Below are 22,451 nucleotides of genomic sequence, written 5' to 3' on the forward strand. Positions count from 1 at the left end.
GGCAAATTTCTTTCTATAAAAATGTTTCTTGTTATTTTTGTATTATTTTGTGAATATGGTCTTAGAGACGTGAAATTGGATGGGTTAAGTCAGAGAAAGTTTCTAAATATGCACGTGAGAGATGTTAATCTTGTTGCTTCCTGTGTGGGCTAGAAAACAAGAATATCTCTAAATCAATAGCTCTTCTGCCACAAAAATGTAACTTTTACAATGTGAGCTGTGTGCAAAAGCTTTACATCTATGCAAGTGTATTCTCCATCACAATATCCTACTACTACATAGCAGTTCTGTGTTGAAATATTTTCAGTACAAAAATACTGAACTGTGTGGGCTGCCAACACAATCTCTTCATTCACAGAACTTATGGTTGGACTAGAAATAAAAGACAACTATGGTAAATTGGCTTTAGTAAAAAGCAATTCCACAATGATGCATTGCTCCTTTTGGCCGTTGGGATGACAGTCATCTCATGCACTCGTCTTTCATTCTTCTCTACATGGGCACTGTCAGAATCAAAAACGTTATATATGACTAGCAGTACCCGGCACACGTTGCTGCACCCAAGAAAAGACACATATTTAACGTCAACTGTGAATTCAATTTTATTTTATTGTAATGCTAATGGATACACAATATTTTTGGGGGTTTTATTTGGTGTATAAATGAATACATTTTTGGTGTGCCAACTCGCGAGCAAGCAACATACAACTGGCCATGTGAAAAACATGAATTTTCAAAATTCAATCCAGCAATAGTTAATTATTGTCCTTGTGCTTTGTTGATGGTAATCGCGAAGGCAAGATGCAAAGGGAATTGAAGATGCTTGAACTCGAAAGGTAAATCGTTGGCAATAATCAGTATTTGCGGAATCGGCACGTCTTCCGCTTTGAATTTGCCGCTGATGATTTTTGCCTCGATCAGATTTGATGTAAATTTTTTGATAACCAGTCTTGTTCCGTTGCACAGTTTTGGCGCGTTCAAATTTTGAATGAGCATCACCGGTAATCCTTAATGTCAAAATGTGTGGTGGCATTCCAGCTGGCTCCAACTAATTAAAAAATTCTGTTGGATAATTGATTCTCTGTCGCAATTTTGCTCAAGCTGAGATTTGCGTTGTTTCTACGTTTCAGCGGCTCTTGATGTTCATGCTCTGTCTCGGTTTTGGTCAAGTCGAGATTCGTGTTGTTCTTCCATTTCATCGGCTCTTTTTTTCCCCTCATTCTCGTTGCTTTGGATGTTTTCATCCAATTGAAATTTTTTTTAGTGGCATTGTTGAGTATATTGTGACTTCACACAATCACAGTCTGTCTCACTTGCACAGCACGTATACTTCAAAATGTTATCAAATTCGGTCTAGTAGTTGTCATGCCCCCTCATCTGATCACAACCAAAATTCACAGAAACAATCCTCAGACTATACTGTAGTTTCCCTGAAAATGTAATCAAAATCGGTTGAGCGGTTTGACGTCCATAGGGAACATACATACATACATACATCTATTTTTACATAGACTCACATCACTGAGTTCCCCTGTAATTGTTGTTGCTAATAGCAACCAATCACAGCTCATCTTTTATTTCTTATACTGTCAAGGTAAACTGAAAGTTGCGCTGCCAATTCTTATACTGTTGAGGTAAACTGAAAGCTGCGCTGCGATTGGCTGCCATTTCTTATACTGCTGAGGTAAAATGAAAGCGGAGTTGTGATTTGCTGCTATTTGTTATACTGCTGAGGTAAAATGAAAGCTGCGCTTTGATTGGTTGCTATGGGCAACACAGATTTTCTTTTTGAAAGCTTCTATGACGAATCATAGTTTTCTCTTATATCAGCAGTGTCACGTCCCCCTCGTTCGATCGCAGCCAAATATTACAGAAACCATCCTCAGACTATACTATAGTTTCCCTGAAAATGTAATCAAAATCGGTTGAGCAGTTTATAAGTCCATAGGGAACATGCATACATATATATATATATATACATCTTATATATAAAAGGAGAAGACCTGACTCACTGACTCATCAACGCCCAGCCTAAACCCTTGGACCTAGAAACCTGAATTTTTGCACAGGTGTTGTTTTTATAAGAAAGGATTTTTTGAAATCCCACCCTTAAAGGGGTGAAAAAGGGGTTGTTTATGGGAAATATGTTACTGCATAACTTCCAAACGGCTGGAGATATTTCGATAATACTTGGTCACATGTTACTTATATGTTCACTTAAAATATAGGATAGTTAATTTAACCCTTAACTACCCCCATTTGTGAGGGTCGGGTTTTTGTTTAAAGTCCCAAATCAATGGTAAATGTATGTTCCCACATAACTTCCGTATGGCTGGAGATATTTCAATACCTGGTACGCATATTACAGGTCGGGATAGGAGGTCGGGGTATAGGAGGTCGGGGTATAGGAGGTCGAGATAGGAGGACGGGATGGTCGGGATAGGAGGACGGTATAGGAAGTCGGGATAGGAGGACGGGATAGGAGGACGGGATAGGAGGACGGGATAGGAGGTCGGGGTATAGGAGGTCGATATAGGAGGACGGGATAGGAGGACGGGATGGTCAAGATAGGAGGTCGAGTTAGGAGGATGTGATATGAGGTCGAGATAGGACAGGATAGGAGGTTGAGATAGGAGGTCAAGATAGGAGGACGGGATGGTCGGGATAGGGGGTCGGGATAGGGGGTCGGGATAGGAGGTCGAGATAGGAGGTCGGGATAGGAGGTCGGGATAGGAGGTCGGGATAGGAGGACTGTTTGCAGTATATAAGCAGCACGAGAAGGCGGGTTCCCCTGCGCGCAGACTCAGTAAAAGTCCTCAAAGGATGTCAATCTTCAATTCCATGAAACAGCAGATGTAATGTTTCGGGTTGTTTGGATTCCTGTAGACTTTACCGGCAAATCACTAGAGGTCCCCATACCACCCAGAAAATAGGAGATTTATCAAAACCTGTGTAGAAAGTGGTGCAGTTGCCTATAGCAACCAATCATATTGCTTCTTTCATTTTTCAGAGGCCCTAGTACAAATGAAAGAAGCAATCTGATTGGTTGCTATGGGCAACTGCACCACTCTTCCTCTACTCAGGTTGGATAAATCTCCACCCCATAATCCTTCCTAGTTGCAGCATCATCTTTGTCCCAGCTGAAGTACAGGCATGGACAAAGTCCAGTAAGTGAGGAAGAGTCTAGTGCTCACTCCTCTGTACTTACTCCTGTCCTGTCTATCAGACTCCTGTCTGAAAACAGAGCGAAGAGGTTACAGAGCAGCCTGCAGTGATTGGATAAAGAGACCCAGCACAACAGACTCAGGGAGGAAGTGAATGCATGGTGAGTGAGGGTGGGGCTCAGTGCTTGCCTCAGACATGCCCCTTCCTGAGCAGTGAATGTCAGAATGAGTGAGCAGCAGAACAGATGGATTTGTGAGCCACATACAGAAGCTAGACACATGAAAAAAGATATGTAAAGAAATGACCTAGTGAGTAACTTATCTAAGCATTATTTGTTCTTTAATATGACAGATAAGCTTTAATGATAACCTAATGACTAGAATCCAGAAAACGGCAGATAATAGAAAAGAAATGTAGTTGGAAGGTATGTTTCTATACAATTGTATTTGACCATGACTCACTTGTTATTCTGTTACAGGTACCCGCAAAGATTCTGCTCCACAGGTCATGTTACTTGAGGATGAGAATCTAATCATTGATGACATGAGGAGCAATGGGCAAACTGTCCCTGAGGAAAAGTAAGTTGTTCTTTACCTGGATAATAGGGGATTACCTTATTGGAATACAGTGAACTGGTACAGAACAACATGTACTGTATCTCCAAAAAAACAAGCAAATGAGAAGAGAGAATTATTAGGAAATGTAAGTCACTGTGTTAATGCATAATAGCATAAAATGCACCCCCCAAAAAATTACAGAAGGCATCTAGATGTGACCTCCATGACATAAACACCACTAAACTAACAAAGTTAAAATGGGAGTCACTTGTAAACATAAAATCAAATCCAATCTTTATTAATAGCAATAAAAAGGGAGGGAGTGTATACAAATTATGGGCCAATGGAGCAACACCATAGAGCAGGCATACTCAACTGGCGGACCGCGATACAGATCCGGACCGCGGTCGCCAGTCATGTGGACCACCTGCTGCTCTCCCCTCCTTCATTTGTATAGGTGTCTTAACTCACCAATACAAATGAATAGCCGCGGCCGGAGCGAGGGAGCACTGTGCTCCTTGCCCGGCGCTTTTCTTGTGATGCAGGCGGCGCGATTAGCGCTACCTTCATCATCTGCTCTGGCCAGGCCTGACTAGAAGAGGCCGGAGCAGCGTGAGACCTGGGACGGGGAGCCTATGCTGTCAGGTGAGCAGTCATTCTGTGACACCTGTGACTCTCCAGGTTACAGAACTACAACTCCCATTATTACAGTCTGTCTGTGCATAATGGGAGTTGTAATTTGCAGCAGCTGAAGAGTCACAGTGACACAGTTTATGTGGTGGCATGGTGACTTAATTTATTCTGGGGGCGCAGTGACTTCATATATTCTGCGGGGCACGGTGGCATCATTTATTCTGGCGGGCACGGTGGCATCATTTATTTTGGGGGTCACAGTGGCATCATTTATTTTGGGGGTCACGGTGGCATCATTTATTCTGGGGGTCACGGTGGCATAGTTTATTCTGGGGGGCACGGTGGCATCGTTTATTCTGGGGGTGCACAGTGGCATTGTTTATTCTGGGGGGAAAGGTGGCATCATTTATTCTGGGGGGCACAGTGGCATCATTAATTGTTTTATGGTATAATTAGTCGGTACATGGCACAGTGTGTGTTAAAATTATATTTGGGGGCATATTGTGTGGCAGTAATATACCAGGGATATAGCGTGTGGCAGCACTATACCAGGAATATAGCATGTGGCAGTACTATACCAGGGATATAGCGTGTGGCAGTACTATACCAGGGGTATAGCGTGTGGCAGTACTATACCAGGGGCATACCAAGTGGCAGAAATATACCTGAGGCACAGCGTGTGGCAGTAATATACCTGGAGCACAGCATATGAATTTAATATATTAGGGGCATAGCGTGTGGCAGTAATATATTCAGGGGCACAGCGTGCGGCAGTTATATATTCCGGGGCACAGCATACTGCAGTAATATATTCAGGGGCACAGCATACTGCAGTAATATATTCAGGGGCACAGCATACTGCAGTAATATATTCAGGGGCACAGCATACTGAAGTAATATATTCAGGGGCACAGCATACTGCAGTAATATATTCAGGTGCACAGCATACTGCAGTAATATTCGGGGGCACAGCATGCTGCAGTAATATTCAAGGGCACAGCGTGTGGCTGTATTATATTCAGGGGTACAGCGTGCAGCAGTAATATACTGTATTTGGGGGCACAGCATGCTGCAGTAATATATTCAGGGGCACACTGTGTGGCAGTAATATATTCAGGGGCATAGCATGCTGCAGTAATATATTCAGGGGCATAGGTTGCGGCAGTATTATATTCAGGGGCACAGTGTTCTTCAGTCATATATTCAGGGGTATAGTATGTGGCAGTATTCCGGGGTACAGTGTGTGGCAGTATTATATTCAGGGTTACAGTGTGCAGCAGTATTATATTCAGGGGTACAGCGTGTAGCAGTATTATATTCAGGTGTACAGTGTGTGGCAGTATTATATTCAGGGGTACAGTGTGAAGTAGTATTATATTCAGGGGTACAGCATGTAGCAGTATTTTATTCAGGAGTATCAGGAGTATAGTCTCTGGTAGTATTCAGAAAATACAGGAAACAGTACATTTACATCCTCCCGACTTCAGCCTTTTTACCTATTTCCTTCATGGCACTGCGGCCACTAGGTGTGAATCAGGCCTCAGTGCTTTGCTCGGACCTTTACCAGTGGCAGACCTGGATAATCGGACCCTCATTAACCTCTTAAGGACCCAGGACGTACGGGGACGTCCCCGCACCCTGGGCCTTAAGGACCCAGGACGTCCCCGTACGTCCTGGCGTTTTCCGGTCTCTGCCGCTCGCCGGGCAGAGATCGGAACTGGATGCCTGCTGAAATCCTTCAGCAGGCATCCAGGGCAAACGCCGAGGGGGGCCATGTAGGCCCCCCATGTCGGCGATCGGCGCAAATCGCAAGGGAAATCGCCCTTGCGATCTGCGGCGATACCGGGCTGATCGGGTCTCTGGGACCCGACCGCCCGGTAATTTCGCATGATCCCGGCTGTCACAGACAGCCAGGACCATGCTGAAGTATCGGAGCGAGGTGGTAAACCTGCCACCTCCTCCGATCCCCTGCGATCTGTCGGTTAGTTAACCGACCAATCGCAGGAGGGGGGGCGGTTACTTCCTCCCGCCCTGCCCGGCCCCTGAAAGTCCGGAGAGGACGGGAGGAAGACCGGAGGACGCGGCGGGGGACGGGGGAGTGCTGGGGACCGGCCCCGGTACTTACCTCGTCCCTGAAGACCCGGATCCAGACGATGAAGACGGCGGCGGCGACAGGTGAGTAGATCTTCAGCCGCGGTCGGGCCGTCAAGCGACATGAATTGCTGTAATAGGACCCTGTAAACTACAACTCCCAGCATGCCCAGACAGCCCTTGGCGTCTGGGCATGCTGGGAGTTGCAGTTTTGCAACATCTGGAGGTCCACAGTTTTTGGACCTATGTGCCCTTCCAGATGTTGCAAAACTACACATCCTCAGCATGCCCTTACTGTCCAGGCATGCTGGGAGTTGTAGTTCTGTAACATCTGGCCCTTCAAATGTTGCAGAACTACAACTCCCAGCATGGCTGGACAGTTTTGGCATACCGGGAGTTGTAGTTTTGCAACATCTGGAAGGGCACAGATTGGGAACCACTGTATTAGTGGTCTGCAAAATAGTCCTCCAGATGTTGCAAAACTACAACTCCAAGCATGCTGGGAGTTGTAGTTCGGCAACATCTGGCTCTAAAGATGTTGCCGAACTACTACTCCCAGCATGCCTGAGAATGTTTGGGAGTTGTGGTTTTGCAACAGCTGGAGGCACACTGGTTGGGAAACATTGTTTCCTAACTCAGTGTTTCCCAACCCGTGTGCCTCCAGCTGTTGCAAAACCACAACTCCCAAACATTCTCAGGCATGCTGGGAGTAGTAGTTTTGCAACAGCTGGAGGTCCCCCCCCCTGTGAATGTACAGGGTACATTCACATGGGCAGGGGCTTACAGTGAGTATCGGGCTGCAAGTTTGCAATGCAGCAAATTTTGCGCGGCAGCTCAAACTCGCTGTAACCCCCCGCCCGTGTGACTGTACCCTAAAAACACTACACTACACTAACACAAAATAAAATAAAAAGTAAAAAACACTACATATACACATATCCCTACACAGCCCCCCTCCCTTCCCAATAAAAATGAAAACCGCCTGGTACGCCACTCTTTCCAAAATGGAGCCTCCAGCTGTTGCAAAACAACAACTCCCAGTATTGCCGGACAGCCGTTGACTGTCCAGGCATGCTGGGAGTTTTGCAACAGCTGGAGGCACCCTGTTTGGGAATCACTGGCGTAGAATACCCCTATGTCCACCCCTATGCAAATCCCTAATTCAGGCCTCAAATGCGCATGGCGCTCTCACTTTGGAGCCCTGTCGTATTTCAAGGCAACAGTTTAGGGCCACATATGGGGTATCGCCGTACTCGGGAGAAATTGACTAACAAATCTTGGGGGTCTTTTTCTCCTTTCACCCCTATGAAAAGGTGAAGTTGGGGTCTACACCAGCATGTTAGTGTAAAAAGTTTATTTTTTTTTTACACTAACATGCTGGTGTTGTCCTATACTTTTCATTTTGACAAGCGGTAAAGGGGAAAAAAGCCCCCCAAAATTTGTAACGCAATTTCTCCCGAGTACGGAGATACCCCATATGTGGGCGCAAAGTGCTCTGGGGGCGCACAACAAGGCCCAGAAGGGAGAGTGCGCCATGTACATTTGAGGTGATTTGCACAGGGGTGGCTGATTGTTACAGCGGTTTTGACAAACGCAAAAAAAAAAAAAAAAACACATGTGACCCCATTTCGGAAACTACACCCCTCACGGAATGTAATGAGGGGTGCAGTGAGAATTTACACCCCACAGGTGTCTGACAGATCTTTGGAAGAGTGGGCTGTGCAAATTAAAAATGTTGTACAGCCCACTGTTCCAAAGATATGACAAACACCAGTGGGGGGTAAATGCTCACTTTACGCCTTCTTACGTTCCTCAAGGGGTCTAGTTTCCAAAATGATATGCCATGTGGGGGTTATTTTGCTGTCCTGGCACCATAGGGGCTTCCTAAATGCGACATGCCCCCTGAGCAAAATTTGCTCTCAAAAAGCCAAATATGACTCCTTCTCTTCTGAGCATTGTAGTTCGCCCGTAGTGCACTTCAGGTCAACTTATGGGGTACCTCCATACTCAGAAGAGATGTGGTTACAAATTTTGGGGGGTATTTTCTGCTATTAACCCTTGCAAAAATGTGAAATTTGGGGGGGGAAACACACCTTTTAGTGATTTTTTTTATTATTTTTTATACGTATGCAAAAGTCGTGAAACCCCTGTGGGGTATTAAGGCTCACTTTATTTCTTGTTACGTTCCACAAGGGGTCTAGTTTCCAAAATGGTATGCCATGTGTATTTTTTTTTTGCTGTCCTGGCACCATAGGGGCTTCCTAAATGCGACATGCCCCCGAGCAAAATTTGCTCTCAAAAAGCCAAATATGACTCCTTCTCTTCTGAGCATTGTAGTTCTCTTCTGAGCATTGTAGTTCACCCATAGTACACCTCAGGTCAACACCTCAGGTCTAGTTTCCAAAATGGTATGCCATGTGGGAGATTTTTGCTGTTCTGGCACCATAGGGGCTTCCTAAATGCAACATGCCCCCCAAAAAACATTTAAAAAAAACGTACTCTCCAAAATCCCCTTGTCGCTCCTTCACTTCTGAGCCCTCTACTGCGCCCGCCGAACACTTTACATAGACATATGAGGTATGTGCTTACTCGAGAGAAATTGGGCTACAAATATAAGTATACATTTTCTCCTTTTTCCCCTTGTAAAAATTCAAAAATTGGGTCTACAAGAACATGCGAGTGTAAAAAATGGAGATTGTGAATTTTCTCCTTCACTTTGCTGTTATTCCTGTGAAACACCTAAAGGGTTAAAACGCGGACTGAATGTCATTTTGAATACTTTGTGGGGTGCAGTTTTTATAATTGGGTCATTCGTGGGGTATTTCTAATATGAAGACCCTTCAAATCCACTTCAAACCTGAACTGGTCCATGAAAAATTGTGAGTTTGGAAATTTTGTGAAAAATTGGAAAATTGCTGCTGAACTTTGAAGCCCTCTGGTGTCTTCCAAAAGTAAAAACACGTCAATTTTATGATGCAAACATAAAGTAGACATATTGTATATGTGAATCAAATCTTTTTTTTATTTGGAATATCCATTTTCCTTACAAGCAGAGAGCTTCAAAGTTAGAAAAATGCAAAATTTTCAAATTTTTCATAAAATTTGGGGATTTTTCACCAAGAAAGGATGCAAGATACCACAAAATTTTACCACTATGTTAAAGTAGAATATGTCGCGAAAAAACAATCTCGGAATCAGAATGATAACTAAAAGCATTCCAGAGTTATTAATGTTTAAAGTGACAGTGGTCAGATGTGCAAAAAATGGCCGGGTCCTGAGGTGTAAAATGGCTGGGTCCTTAAGGGGTTAAGAATAGTTGAGTACCCCTGCCCTAGAGTCTCTGCATGATATAAACTGATATAAAGTACACATATATAGGAGTGTATGTTGGTGTAAAAATAATGAATCCACACTCAGATACATACAAGGTAATCAAATGTCTTCAACACTGCTCAAAAAAAATTAATAAAGGGAACACTAAGATAACACATCCTAGATCTAAATGAACTAATTGTATGAAATACTTTCGTCTTTACATAGTTGAATGTGTTGACAACAAAATCTCACAAAAATTATCAATGGAAATCAAAATTATCAACCCATGGAGGTCTGGATATGGAGTCACACTCAAAATGAAAGTGGAAAACCACACTACAGGCTTATCCAACTTTATGTAATGTCCTTAAAACAAGTCAAAATGAGGCTCAGTAGTGTGTGTGGCCTCCACGTGTCCGTATGACCTCCCTACAATGCCTGGGCATGCTCCTGATGAGGTGGTGGATGGTCTCCTGAGGGATGTCCTCCCAGACCTGGACTAAAGCATCCACCAACTCCTGGACAGTCTGTGGTGCAACGTGGATGGAGCGAGGCATGATGGCCCAGATGGGCTCAATCGGATTCAGGTCTGGGGAACGGGCGGGCCAGTCCATAGCATCTATGCCTTCCTCTTGCAGGAACTGCTGACACACTCCAGCCACATGAGGTCTAGCATTGTCTTGCATTATGAGGAACCCAGGGCCAACCGCACCAGCATATGGTCTCACAAGGGGTCTGAGGATCTCATCTCGGTACCTAATGGCAGTCAGGCTACCTCTGGCAAGCACATGGAGGGTTGTGCGGCCCCCCCAAAGAAATGCCACCCCACACCATTACTGGACCACCGCCAAACCGGTCATGCTGGAGGATGTTGCAGGCAGCAGAACGTTCTCCACAGCGACTCCAGAGTCTGTCACGTCTGTCACATGTGCTCAGTGTGAACCTGCTTTCATCTGTGAAGAGCACAGGGCGCCAGTGGTGAATTTGCCAATCTTGGTGTTCTCTGGCAAATGCCAAAGGTCCTGCACGGTGTTGGGCTGTAAGCACAACCCTCACCTGTCTATGTTGGGCCCTCATACCACCCTCATGGAGTCTGTTTCTGACTTTGTGTTTGAGTGGACACATGCACATTTGTGGCCTACTGGAGGTAATTTTGCAGAGCTCTGGCAGTGCTCCTCCTGCTCCTATTTGCACAAAGACAGAGGTAGGAGGGCCTCCTCCACGTCTCCTGATGTACTGGCCTGTCTCCTGTTAGCGCCTCCATGCCCTGGACACTACACTGACAGACACAGCAAACCTTCTTGCTACAGCTCACATCGATGTGCCATCCTGGATGAGCTGCACTACCTGAGCCACACGTGTGGGTTGTAGACTCCGTCTCATGCTACCACTAGAGTGAAAGCATTCAAAAGTGACCAAAACATCAGCCAGGAAGCATAGGAACTGAGTAGTAGTCTGTGGTCGCCACCTTCAGAACCACTCCTTTATTGGGGATGTCTTGCTAATTGCCTATAATTTCCACCTGTTGTCTGTTCCATTTGCACAGCAGCATGTGAAATTGATTGTCAGTCAGTGTTCTTCCTGAGTGGACAGTGTGATTTCTCAGAAGTGTCATTGACTTGGAGTTACATTGTGTTGTTTAAGTGTTCCCTTTATTTTTTTGAGCAGTGTATATATATATATATATATATATATATATATATATATATATATATATATATATGACAATTCATAATGTATAGAACACATTTCATTATTTTGTATGTATCTGAGTGTGGAAACAATCTAGTCTAGAAACTGTTGCAAACACCGAATAACATGGTAGAATATCTTTGGGAAAAACTTGGCTATGCAAACATGGTGCATCCCTGCAGAGACCGAATGTTATATAGATTCCCCAGCTAAATGTATTTTTGCGTGAAAAAAAGTCAGTTTGGTAGTAAAAACCAAAAGAAGAGTGAAGAAAGCATGTAAAGTCTTGCGCTTTTTTCTGTTCTTATTAACAGTTTGTTCTACCATAAGTTAAAGGGGTACTCCCGTGGAAAACTTTTTTTTAAATCAACTTGTGCCAGAAAGTTAAACAGATTTGTAAATCACTTCTATTAAAAAATCTTAATCCTTCCAGTACTTTTTAGGGGCTGTATACTAAAGAGAAATCCAAAAAAGAAATGCATTTCCTCTAATGTCATGACCACAGTGCTCTCTGCTGACCTCTTCTGTCCATTTTAGGAACTGTCCAGAGCAGCATATGTTTGCTATGGGGATTTTCTCCTGCTCTGGACAGTTCATAAAATGAACAGCAGAGGTCAGCAGAGAGCACTATGGTCATGACATCAGAGGAAATGCATTTCTTTTTTTGGATTTCTCTTTAGTATACAGCCCCTAAAAAGTACTGGAGGGATTAAGATTTTGGAAGTGATATACAAATCTGTTTAACTTTCTGGCACCAGTTGATTTAAAAAAAAAAGTTTTCCACAGGAGTACCCCTTTAAAGGCTGCAGTAATTTAGGCCGACATGTTGTTTATAGATGTAATTCCTAATGACTTCCTTAAGAATAAAACTTTGTTGTTTGATTGTTCTTTCTTTCTAGTAAGTAGCCAAGTGGGCAGTCTTATCAGTGATTGACAGCTGTCTCTGTATACTGAGATGTGACTCAATCACAGAGTACGACTGCCCACCAGACTCCTAGGCATAGAATGATCGGAGATGAAAATGAATAAAATCCAAGTTGTCCTGAATATTTTTCTATGGGGATGAGATGAGTCAGGATAAGTGGAAGCTGGAACCGTGCTGTCAAGGAAGGAGGTAAGATAGATTCAGGATTGTAGTATCAAATACTTTTATTCTTGTATACTTTTATTCTTGTAACATGTGCACGCAACGCATTTCAAAACCAATCCGGATTGGTTTGAAACGCGTTGCATGCACATGTTACAAGAATAAAAGTATTTGATACTGTAATCCTGAATCCATCTTACCTCCTTCCTTGACAGCACAGTTCCAGCTTCCACTTCTCCTGCCTCATCTCGTCCCCATTGTCTTCATGTCCGTTGTCCGGCATGGGAAGCTGCTGCAGTCTATCAGATTCTATACACTTTTCTGAGCGTTGTGCTTCACCAGGTGAGCGAGTTTCCTACAAGATCTCTATCACTGCGATTCCATCATTGTTTCCACACAGGGAGCGCTCCGTGTTTTTTGATTTTGGTCTCCATTAGAAGCTATCCTCTGGTGAATATTTTTCTATACACCGGTGCTTTTCTATAATGCTGCCTGAAGATCAGATACAATGTTCAACAGGGCAGGTTCCCTATGGCTATGGGCTCCTTTGAAATTATTTTTATTATTCCATTGTACGTAAAATTGAAAGAAAAAAAAAATTCTATGGGTCTTTACTACAAATTTTGCTTAACCCCTTCATGACCCAGCCCATTTTCACCTTCAGGACCTGGGCATTTTTTGAAAATCTGACCACTGTCACTTTAAACATTAATAACTCTGGAATGCTTTTACTTATCATTCTGATTCCGAGATTGTTTTTTCGTGACATATTCTACTTTATGTTATTGGTAAAATTGCACTGATATTTGCATCCTTTCTTGGTAAAAAATCTAAAAATTTCATGAAAATTTTGAAAATTTAGCATTTTTCTAACTTTGAAAGTCTCTTCTTGAAAGGAAAATGGATATTCCAAATAAATTACATATTGATTCACATATACAATATGTCTACTTTGTGTTTGCATAAAAAAAATTGACAAGTTTTTACTTTTGGAGGACACCAGAGGGCTTCAAAGTTCCGCAGCAATTTTCCAATTTTTCTCAAGATTTTCAAAATCGTAATTTTTCAGGAACCAGTTCAGGTTGGAAGTGGATTTTAAGGGTCTTCATATTAGAAATACCCCATAAATGACCGCATTATAAAAACTGCACCCCCCAAAGTATTCAAAATGACATTCAGTAAGTGTTTTAACCCTTTAGGTGTTTCACAGGAATAGCAGCAAAGTGAAGGAGAAAATTCTAAATCTTCATTTTTTACACTCGCATTTTCTTGTAGACCCAATTTTTGAATTTTTACAAGGGGTAAAAGGAGAGAAATCACCCTAAAATTTGTAACCCAATTTCTCTCGAGTAAGGAAATACCTCATATGCGTATGTAAAATGTTCGGCGGGCGCAGTAGAGGGCTCAGAAGGGAAGGAGCGACAATGGGATTTTGGAGAGTGAGTTTTTCTGAAAGGGTTTTTGGGGGGCATGTCCCATTTAGGAAGCCTCTATGGTGCCAGAACAGTGGACCCCCCCCCACATGTGACCCCATTTTGGAAACTATACCCCTCATGGAATTTAATAAGGGGTGCAGTGAGCATTTACACCCCACTGGCGTTTGACAGATATTTGAAACGGTGGATTGTGCAAATCAAAAATTTTATTTTTCATTTTCACAGACCACTGGTCCAAAAATCTGTCATACACCAGTGGGGTGTAAATGCTCACTGCACCCCTTATTACATTCCGTGAGGGGTGTAGTTTCCAAAATGGGGTCACATATGGATATTTATTGTTTTGCGTTTGTCAGAACTGCTGTAACAATCAGCCACCCCTGTGCAAATCGCCTCAAATGTACATGGTGCACTCTCCCTTCTGGGCCTTGTTGTGCGCCCTCAGAGCACTTTGCACCCACATATGGGGTATCTCCGTACTCGGGAGAAATTGCATTACAAATTTAGAGGGTCTTTTTTCCCTTTTACCTCTTGTGAAAATGAAAAGTATAGGGCAACACCAGCATGTCAGTGTAAAAAATTTATTTTTTTACACTAACATGCTGGTGTAGACCCCAATTTCACCTTTTCATAAGGGGTTAAAGAAGAAAAAGCCCTCCAAAATTTGTAAGGCAATTTCTCCCGAGTACGGCGATACCCCATATGTGTCCCAAAACTGTTGCCCTGAAATACGACAGGGCTCCAAAGTGAGAGAGCGCCATGCGCATTTGAGGCCTGAATTAGGGATTTGCATAGGGGTGGACATAGGGGTATTCTACGCCAGTGATTCCCAAACAGGGTGCCTCCAGCTGTTGCAAAACTCCCAGCATGCCTGGACAGTCAATGGCTGTCCGGCAATACTGGGAGTTATTATTTTGCAACAGCTGGAGGCTCCGTTTTGGAAACAGTAGCGTACCAGACGTTTTTCATTTTTTTGGGGGGAGGGGGACTGTGTATGGGTATGTGTATATGTAGTGTTTTTTACTTTTTATTTTAGGTTAGTGTTAGTGTAGTGTAGTGTTTTTAGGGTACAGTCACATGGGCAGAGGTTCACAGCAAGTTTGCCGCTGGGAGTTTGAGCTGCAGCGCAAAATTTGCGCCATCTCAAACTTGCAGCACTCACTGTAAACCTCCGCCCATGTGAGTGTACCCTGTACATTCACATTGGGGGGAGGGGGCAAACATCCAGCTGTTGCAAACTCCGAGCATGCCCTTTGGCGGTCCGTGCATGCTGGGAGTTGTAGTTTTGCAACAGCTGGAGGCACACTGGTTTGGAAGCACTAAGTTAAGTAATAAACTTTCAAGTGTTTTGCAACCAAACTTAGTGTTTCCAAACCAGTGTGCCTCCAGCTGTTGCAAAACTACAACTCACAGCATGCATGGTCTGTCAGTGCATGCTGGGAGTTATAGTTTTGCAACAATTGCAACAGCTGGAGGCACTGAGTTAGGAAACGGACAATGTTTCCCAACTAGTGTGCCTCCAGTTGTTGCAAAACTACAACTCCCAGCATGCCCAGACTGCCCAGGCATGCTGGAAGTTGTAGTTCGGCAATATCTGAAGGATCAGATGTTGCCGAACTACAACTTCCAGCATGCTTGGGCAGTCTGGGCATGCTGGGAGTTGTAGTTTTGCAACATCTGGAGGTCCACAGTTTGGAGACCACTGTATAATGGTCTCCAATCTGTGCTCTTCCAGATGTTAGAGAACTACAACTCCCAGCATGCCTGGACAGACTGAGCATGCTGGGAGTTGTAGTTTTGCAACATCTGGAAGAGCACAGATTGGAGACCATTATACAGTGGTCTCCAAACTGTGGACCTCCAGATGTTGCAAAACTACAACTCCCAGCATGCCCAGAAAGCCAAAGGCTGTCTGGGCATGCTGGGAGTTGCAGTATTGAAACTCCCAGAGGCAGCAGTGAGATCGCTTTACGGCGATCTCACTGCTGCCAATGAAGATGCCGCACTGCTGCCGGAAACTCACCTCCGGGACGCAGCGCCGCTGGGACCGCATGGAGGACGCCGGGACCGCTCGGGACACCGCTCGGACGGGTAAGTGACGCCGGGGGACGGGTCAGGGACACTTAGCAGAGCGGTGTGTGTCCCGATCCCCGTGATCGGGACTCACACACCGCGCTGCTAAGTATTTTCATAGGGAAACGCTGCTGGGGGGGGTGGGGGATGAAACCCCCCGTGGTTGCACGGTAAGATGGCTGGCTATCAGTGATAGCCACCATCTTTCCGGGCGCTGCGGGATGCCGCGAGTAGCGGCAGTAATGTTCATGACGTACCTGTATGTCATGGGTCGGGAACACCTTGCCACTGATGACGTACAGGTATGTCATAGGTCGGGAAGGGGTTAATCTTTCTTCTGCATATATTTATATATAGCAGCTCTGTCTTGTGAAATCTGTATCAAGAGAAGCTACCTGTCATCTTCTAAGCTGATTTTTTACAAAAGTAAAGGTCAAATGTCATCTAGCACATGTTCACAAATCTATTCAATGCACTATAAGGGATTAGTAGTGGTTTGGAGGGGGTTAAAGCTTATGACAGATTCCCATTGATGAGGACTAGAGATGAGCAAATCGAAGTTGACGAACCCGAATTCATTACAAATTTCATGAAAAATTCGATGCGCAATGAATGCGAATATCGCCGCGGTTCGATCGCGCGAATGGCTTCATTAAACTCCATTTTACAGCGTTCCAGGCTATTGGAGACCTAAGATGGCGGATCCACATGTGAGTACATGGGGCAGGGGATTATGGGAGGGCGGGAAACTGCGGCGGGAATGAAGGTAGGCGGGCTGACCCAGAACCACATGTGAGATGCAGCCTATCAGTGTTCACTGACCCCTGTGATGTCACAGCCCCTATATAATTGGCGGCCATCTTGCCTCTCTTCATTTAATCTATGCACTCAGATGGAGAGGACGGGACTGCGTGTGTGTGAATAGCTCATACCACAGCGTTACACTGCAACTGCTAGTCACATCAGCATAACGGAAAGACAGGAGTGCAGAGTGCTGTGCTGTTACACTGAGAAGGATCATTGATAGCTAAACCTCCTATTCACGTTATTGAGCATTGCAGCAGAGAGGGGCAGATAGCTGTCAGCTGCCTCATACAGATCTCCAAGCTGCCTGAACTTTCTGAAGCATCTTATCTCCTCATTTTTCAGCCCAATTGAGTTTATTTTTATTTGTTCCACAAATCTTCTGCTGCTCAGAATTGTGTGACAGAGTGCAATTTAGGGTTTAATCCCTGGATTTTTTTTTTTTTTGTGGTGCTGCACTGTTGGGTCCTGCTGCTGTTCAGAAATAGGTGATTGTTCAATGGACTGTAGTGCATTTGTACCATTTTGTACCTGTTAATCTGTCAAGGGGGCTATATACTGTGCAAGTCAAAACAATAGTATTCACCGGCTGTTTAAAAAAAAAAATATATATCTTTTTTTCTGCGTATAGTTATGCATATTACTGCCCTCATCAGTGCATAGCACATAGGTACATGCAAGTATTGTACCATTTAGTATCTGTTAAGCTGTCAAGGTGCTCCAAACCGTCAAAGTCCAAACAATAGAATCCACCGGCTGGTGTTTTACAAAAATACAGAGTTTTTCTGCGTATAGTTATGCATATTACTGCCCTCATCAGTGCATAGCGCATAGGTGCATCCAAGTATTGTATAATTTAGTACCTGTTAAGCTGTCAAGGTGCTCCATACCGTCAAAGTCCAAACAATCGTATCCACTGGATACTATGTGTTTTTTTGGGGGGATTGTGAAGCCCTGGTGTGTACTCGTGCATCAGCCAACTCCAAGCTGTGCCATTCAGGCAATATATGGGTTACTGATGTTGCTGTTGGGCCTGGGTCTGGGAATTTCAAATTTTCTCATAGGTAGCACCCGCTATCCAAAATCTTTTTCAAAAATTTCTAAAATTGTGGTGTTTTTTGGGGGGGGAGTGTGAAGCCCTGGTGTGTATTCGTGCATCAGCCAACTCCAGGCTGTGTCATTCAGACAATATATGGCTTACTGATGCCGTTGTGGGGCCTGGGTCTGGGAGTTTCAAATTTTCTCATAGGTAGCACCCGCTATCCAAAATCTTTTTCAAAAATTTCAAAAATTGTGGTGTTTTTGGGGGGGATTGTGAAGCCCTGTTTAAAAAATTTCTAAAATTGTTGTGTTTTTGGGGGGGGGATTGTGAAGTCCTGGTGTGTACTCGTGCATCAGCCAACTCCAGGCTGTGTCATTCAGGCAATATATGGGTTACTGATGCCGCTGTTGGGCCTGGGTCTGGGAATTTCAAATTTTCTCATAGGTAGTACCCTCTATCCAAAATCTTCGGTTTAAATTTCTTAATTCATCTTTTAATCTTAGGGATTGTGAAGGCCTAGTGCCTACTCATGCTGCTGGCTACTCCGGGCTGTGTCATTCATCCACTATATGGTGTCCTCATGCTGCCAACACCTCCACACTGTGCCATTCAGACACTATATGGTGTTCTCATGCTGCCAACACCTCCACGCTGTGTCATTCAGCCACTATATGGTCTCCTCATGCTTCAGCCTCATCCAAGCTGTGCCATTCAGCCACTAAATGGTGTCCTCATGCTGCCAACACCTCCACGCTGTGCCATTCAGCCACTATATGGTCTCCTCCTGCTGCCAACACCTCCATGTTGTGTCATTCAGTCACTATATGGTCTCCTGACACTGATGCCACCACCAGGCTCTGTAATTGTGCTGCTGTGCGGCAGTGATTCTAAAAGCGATGCTGGTAATCTGTATGTTATTCTGAATAACAGTATTATTTCACTACCCCAGCACACTCCATATGCGTTTGAGAACACAGCAAAGTGTTCTATACCCCTATAGAGGCTGTATGTAGGCTAGAAATAGCCTTTTTTAATATAAATTCGCCGCGAAAAAATTCGGATCAAAACTAATTTTATCGGAAAATTCGGCGAATCGGCCAAATCGAATTTTTGAAAAGTTCGCTCATCTCTAATGAGGACCTATGGCCTCTCCTGATCTGTCGGTTTTAGTCAATACTTGTATTTCTTAAGAAATAACAATTCTGGAGCATCTTTTTTTCCAAGCTATAGTGTTGTGCCAATCCTATAGTGTTGGGCCAATGTTATTCTTACTAGGGTGCTACCCGTTTAGGGTATGTCCCTACATTGTCTATTACTGTAAGCTTTGATTGGTTAGTCTCAGACCTTGTAGGGACACACCTCTAACACCCAGTTGGCAATTTATTCAAACATTTTCAGTAAGAATAGGAGAGGATCGGCAGAGAACAAAGCTATAAGGGTACGTTCACACTGACATAGCAGATTTTTCTTCCATTGACCTTAATGGGTGGACATAAAATCTGCAAAAGTGGCATATTTACAGACTTTCCGAAGACCCATTGAAGTCGATGGTAGTAAAATTTGCTGCAGATTATGGGGGCTATTTATCAAAACCTGTCCAGAGGAAAAGTTGCTGAGTTACCCATAGCAACCAATCAGATCGCTTCTTTCATTTTCAAAGAGGCATGTGAAAAATTTGCTTAAGCAAGTAGAGTAGTAATTAGAAATAGTAATAGAGAAATAGTAATTTCTCTTTAACATTGTTATATTGCTATATTAGCTCTGTGCAGTGTGCAGGTATTTTAGCCTTCATCATACTGTATATATTTTTAGGCTCATTGTTACACATACACAATTTATGCTGAGCTTGTCTGCCCCCTTTCATACTGTGGAGGGCTTTTTTTTAATTTTGAATCAGCAGCTTTTCCTGGTTAATGGATCCCATTCTCTTTAAGTGTTGTATCGATAATCGATATTTGTTTGATGCATTGTTTGGCTGAACAAGCAAGTTGTAAAAAGTTGTTCATTTCAGAAATGTGTTATTTATCAAGAGCTAGAAGACAATTGAAGTACTACATTTAAGCATCTTGGCTTTTCTGACTCGGTATTGATTATTACTGCATGAAAGCTTTTTTTCTTCTGTAGTTAGAACTATCATCCAGGCTTTTCATGGTACCAGCTGTATAGCTGCCGTGAATGTGCTATTAGAATAAAAATAGATTATTCTTGATATCATTCTAATTTGCAGTTTTTGCCTTGCAGGAGTCTTGTAGACACAGTTTATGCGTTACGAGATGAAGTCAAAGAATTAAAACAGGTATGAATGAGCTAATTCATCTATTTATGTAACCTGTACATTGACCTATAGTATATTGTATTACTATCACTAAACCTATCCTATCACTGTATTTGTGACAATAAGACTCAATGATTTGGCCTCAGTTGGGTGAATGGTGTGCTGTTTCAAGTGAATCTGTCATCAGTGTCACCCGCACTAACCTGTTGGTACAGGCTGGTAGCAGGGCTGGATTAAGAGCATCATGGGCCTGGCGCTGAAGATTGTGATGGGCCTTTTATATCAAAGTATATAAAATGAAAACACAACACAAAGCAATTTTGTCACATGTTTCATGCACAATAAATTATATGTTAGTGTATGGAAACCTTGCATATCTTTATAGAATCTGTTCTTTAGCTAAAAAAAAAAAAAAGTGTGAGGTGTGGTAGAGGGTCTGCTATACCCCCCAGACTGTAACACCTATCCAATGTGACGTCACATCCGCTGCTTCTTTGGTTAACACGCAGGGCTTTGCTTGCCAGTGACGTGTTGCCACTTGTGAACCACAATCCCTATTCATGGTGCATGCACAGGATGTCAGACTGATCATACATCACAATCCCCATTCACGGTGCATAGGGGATGCATGTGTCAAAGGAGGCGCGGAGAAGTGTTGCCTTAGGGCACCCTAGCCACACCCCACCTCTTTCACACTCAATGCATCCCTAAAAAATGTTGTTTTTTTTTAGAGAAATAAAGGATCAAACAACATCTATAAGGATATGCAAAGTATCCACACACCAACATCTTTTATGGCTATGCTAGCAATTTCATATGCATAATTTTCACAAGTGTGAACCCCGCCTATCTATAGTGCCCAAATGGTAATGTCATTTCTTAGTGGGACTCACAGGCAATATCTTCTCTCATCAGCGTCGTCCTCTTGTATTTTATTTTCCATCTAGCTCGAACGGCTGTGACGATTCCTTCCAGACATATCATTTCTGCAGAATTGGTAGGGAAACCTTTTAGGTGCAGCAATTACCCAGCACCACATAAAGTAGTACAGCTATAAGAAGATATGCCATTCAGAAACAAGGAAAAGCTCTTAACACTTAGCTTTTCCATGCTCCTGAATGGCATATATGCTTATCATAGCTCAGCTATTATGGATAGATTTTCCTATAACATATAGTCAAAGCTGTCTATAACAGCTGAGCTATTATAAGCAGACATACCATTCAGAAGAATGAAAAAGCCAAGTGAGAAATTGTCATCTAACTTTTCTGGGCTCCTGAATGGCATATTTGCTTATCATAGTTCAGCTATTATAGACAGCTTTGACTATATGTTATAAGTGGCAAATATGTCTATAATAGCTGAGCTGTTATAAGCAGATATGCTATTCACAAAGCCAGAAAAGCTAGGTGACAATGTTTCACCTAGCTTTTTCATACTCCTGAGTGGCATATCTTCTTATAATAGCTCAGCTACTATAAGCAGACATACCATTCAGGAGCATGGAAAAGCTGGGTGAGACATTGTCACCTAGCTTTTCTGTGCACCTGAATGGCAAGTCAGTTCATGCCTGGTGGACTAGTGATATTTTTGGGGAAACTCCTGGGGCAGAGGCAGAGAGTAATGTTTGCCGGCAGCAGGACCTCAGGCAGGTGGCAGCTACAGCACACACAGTAGTTTTTTAAACTTGACGGGCGCTGGCCAAATGGGGGGAGGAGTCTCATACGCCACATTGATGTCATGTGGGGCATGAAGGTCAGCAGGTTACGCAGCCACATCACCACCAGGGCCGTAGGTAAGCCTGTGGGCCGGCCTGGGAGATCGCAGGGCCAGCCCTCTTTTACTGTTAACCAGACACGGCTCTAGAGTTTGTGAGGCCTTAGGCGTAACTGGAACATGAGGCCCCGGCATCATTTTCTGCAGACGTCACATAGTGATCCAATCGTCTGTGAGATGCCAATTCTGTCCAGTACATCGAGACCCTAATCACCAATAATACAAGTATACAAGGAGGGCAAAAAAAAATATACCATTTAGCAACTTTTGGGGTGCGTTCGTTTCTATGCAGTGCACTTTTCGGTAAAAAGACTCTTAATCTTTATTCTGTAGGTCCATACGATTAAAATGATCCCCCATTTTATATTGGTTATTTCTGTTTAATTACTTAAAAAAATTCTTGTACAAAAATGAGAATGCTTTAAAGTGTCTCTTCTCACCCCCTATAACCCTTTTATTTTTCCGCATACAGGGCGATATGAGGGCTAATTTTTTTGTGCTGTGA

At 43.5% G+C, this 22,451-nt stretch overlaps 1 protein-coding gene across 3 annotated transcripts in view; it reads left to right on the top strand.

Moving 5' to 3' along the window:
- ARHGEF6 (Rac/Cdc42 guanine nucleotide exchange factor 6) overlaps nucleotides 1–22,451 on the top strand; it is a 213,081-nt gene that overhangs the window by 184,842 nt on the left and 5,788 nt on the right. For all 3 annotated transcript variants that reach the window (XM_056540316.1, XM_056540318.1, XM_056540319.1), the window contains 2 exons: nucleotides 3,644–3,743; nucleotides 20,137–20,191. In XM_056540316.1, the coding sequence (XP_056396291.1) occupies nucleotides 3,644–3,743; nucleotides 20,137–20,191 (155 nt within the window). The remainder of the gene's footprint in view (nucleotides 1–3,643; nucleotides 3,744–20,136; nucleotides 20,192–22,451) is intronic.

Source organism: Hyla sarda, chromosome 9 (assembly GCF_029499605.1).
Source record: "Hyla sarda isolate aHylSar1 chromosome 9, aHylSar1.hap1, whole genome shotgun sequence".
In the NCBI taxonomy this organism is placed as follows: domain Eukaryota; kingdom Metazoa; phylum Chordata; class Amphibia; order Anura; family Hylidae; genus Hyla; species Hyla sarda.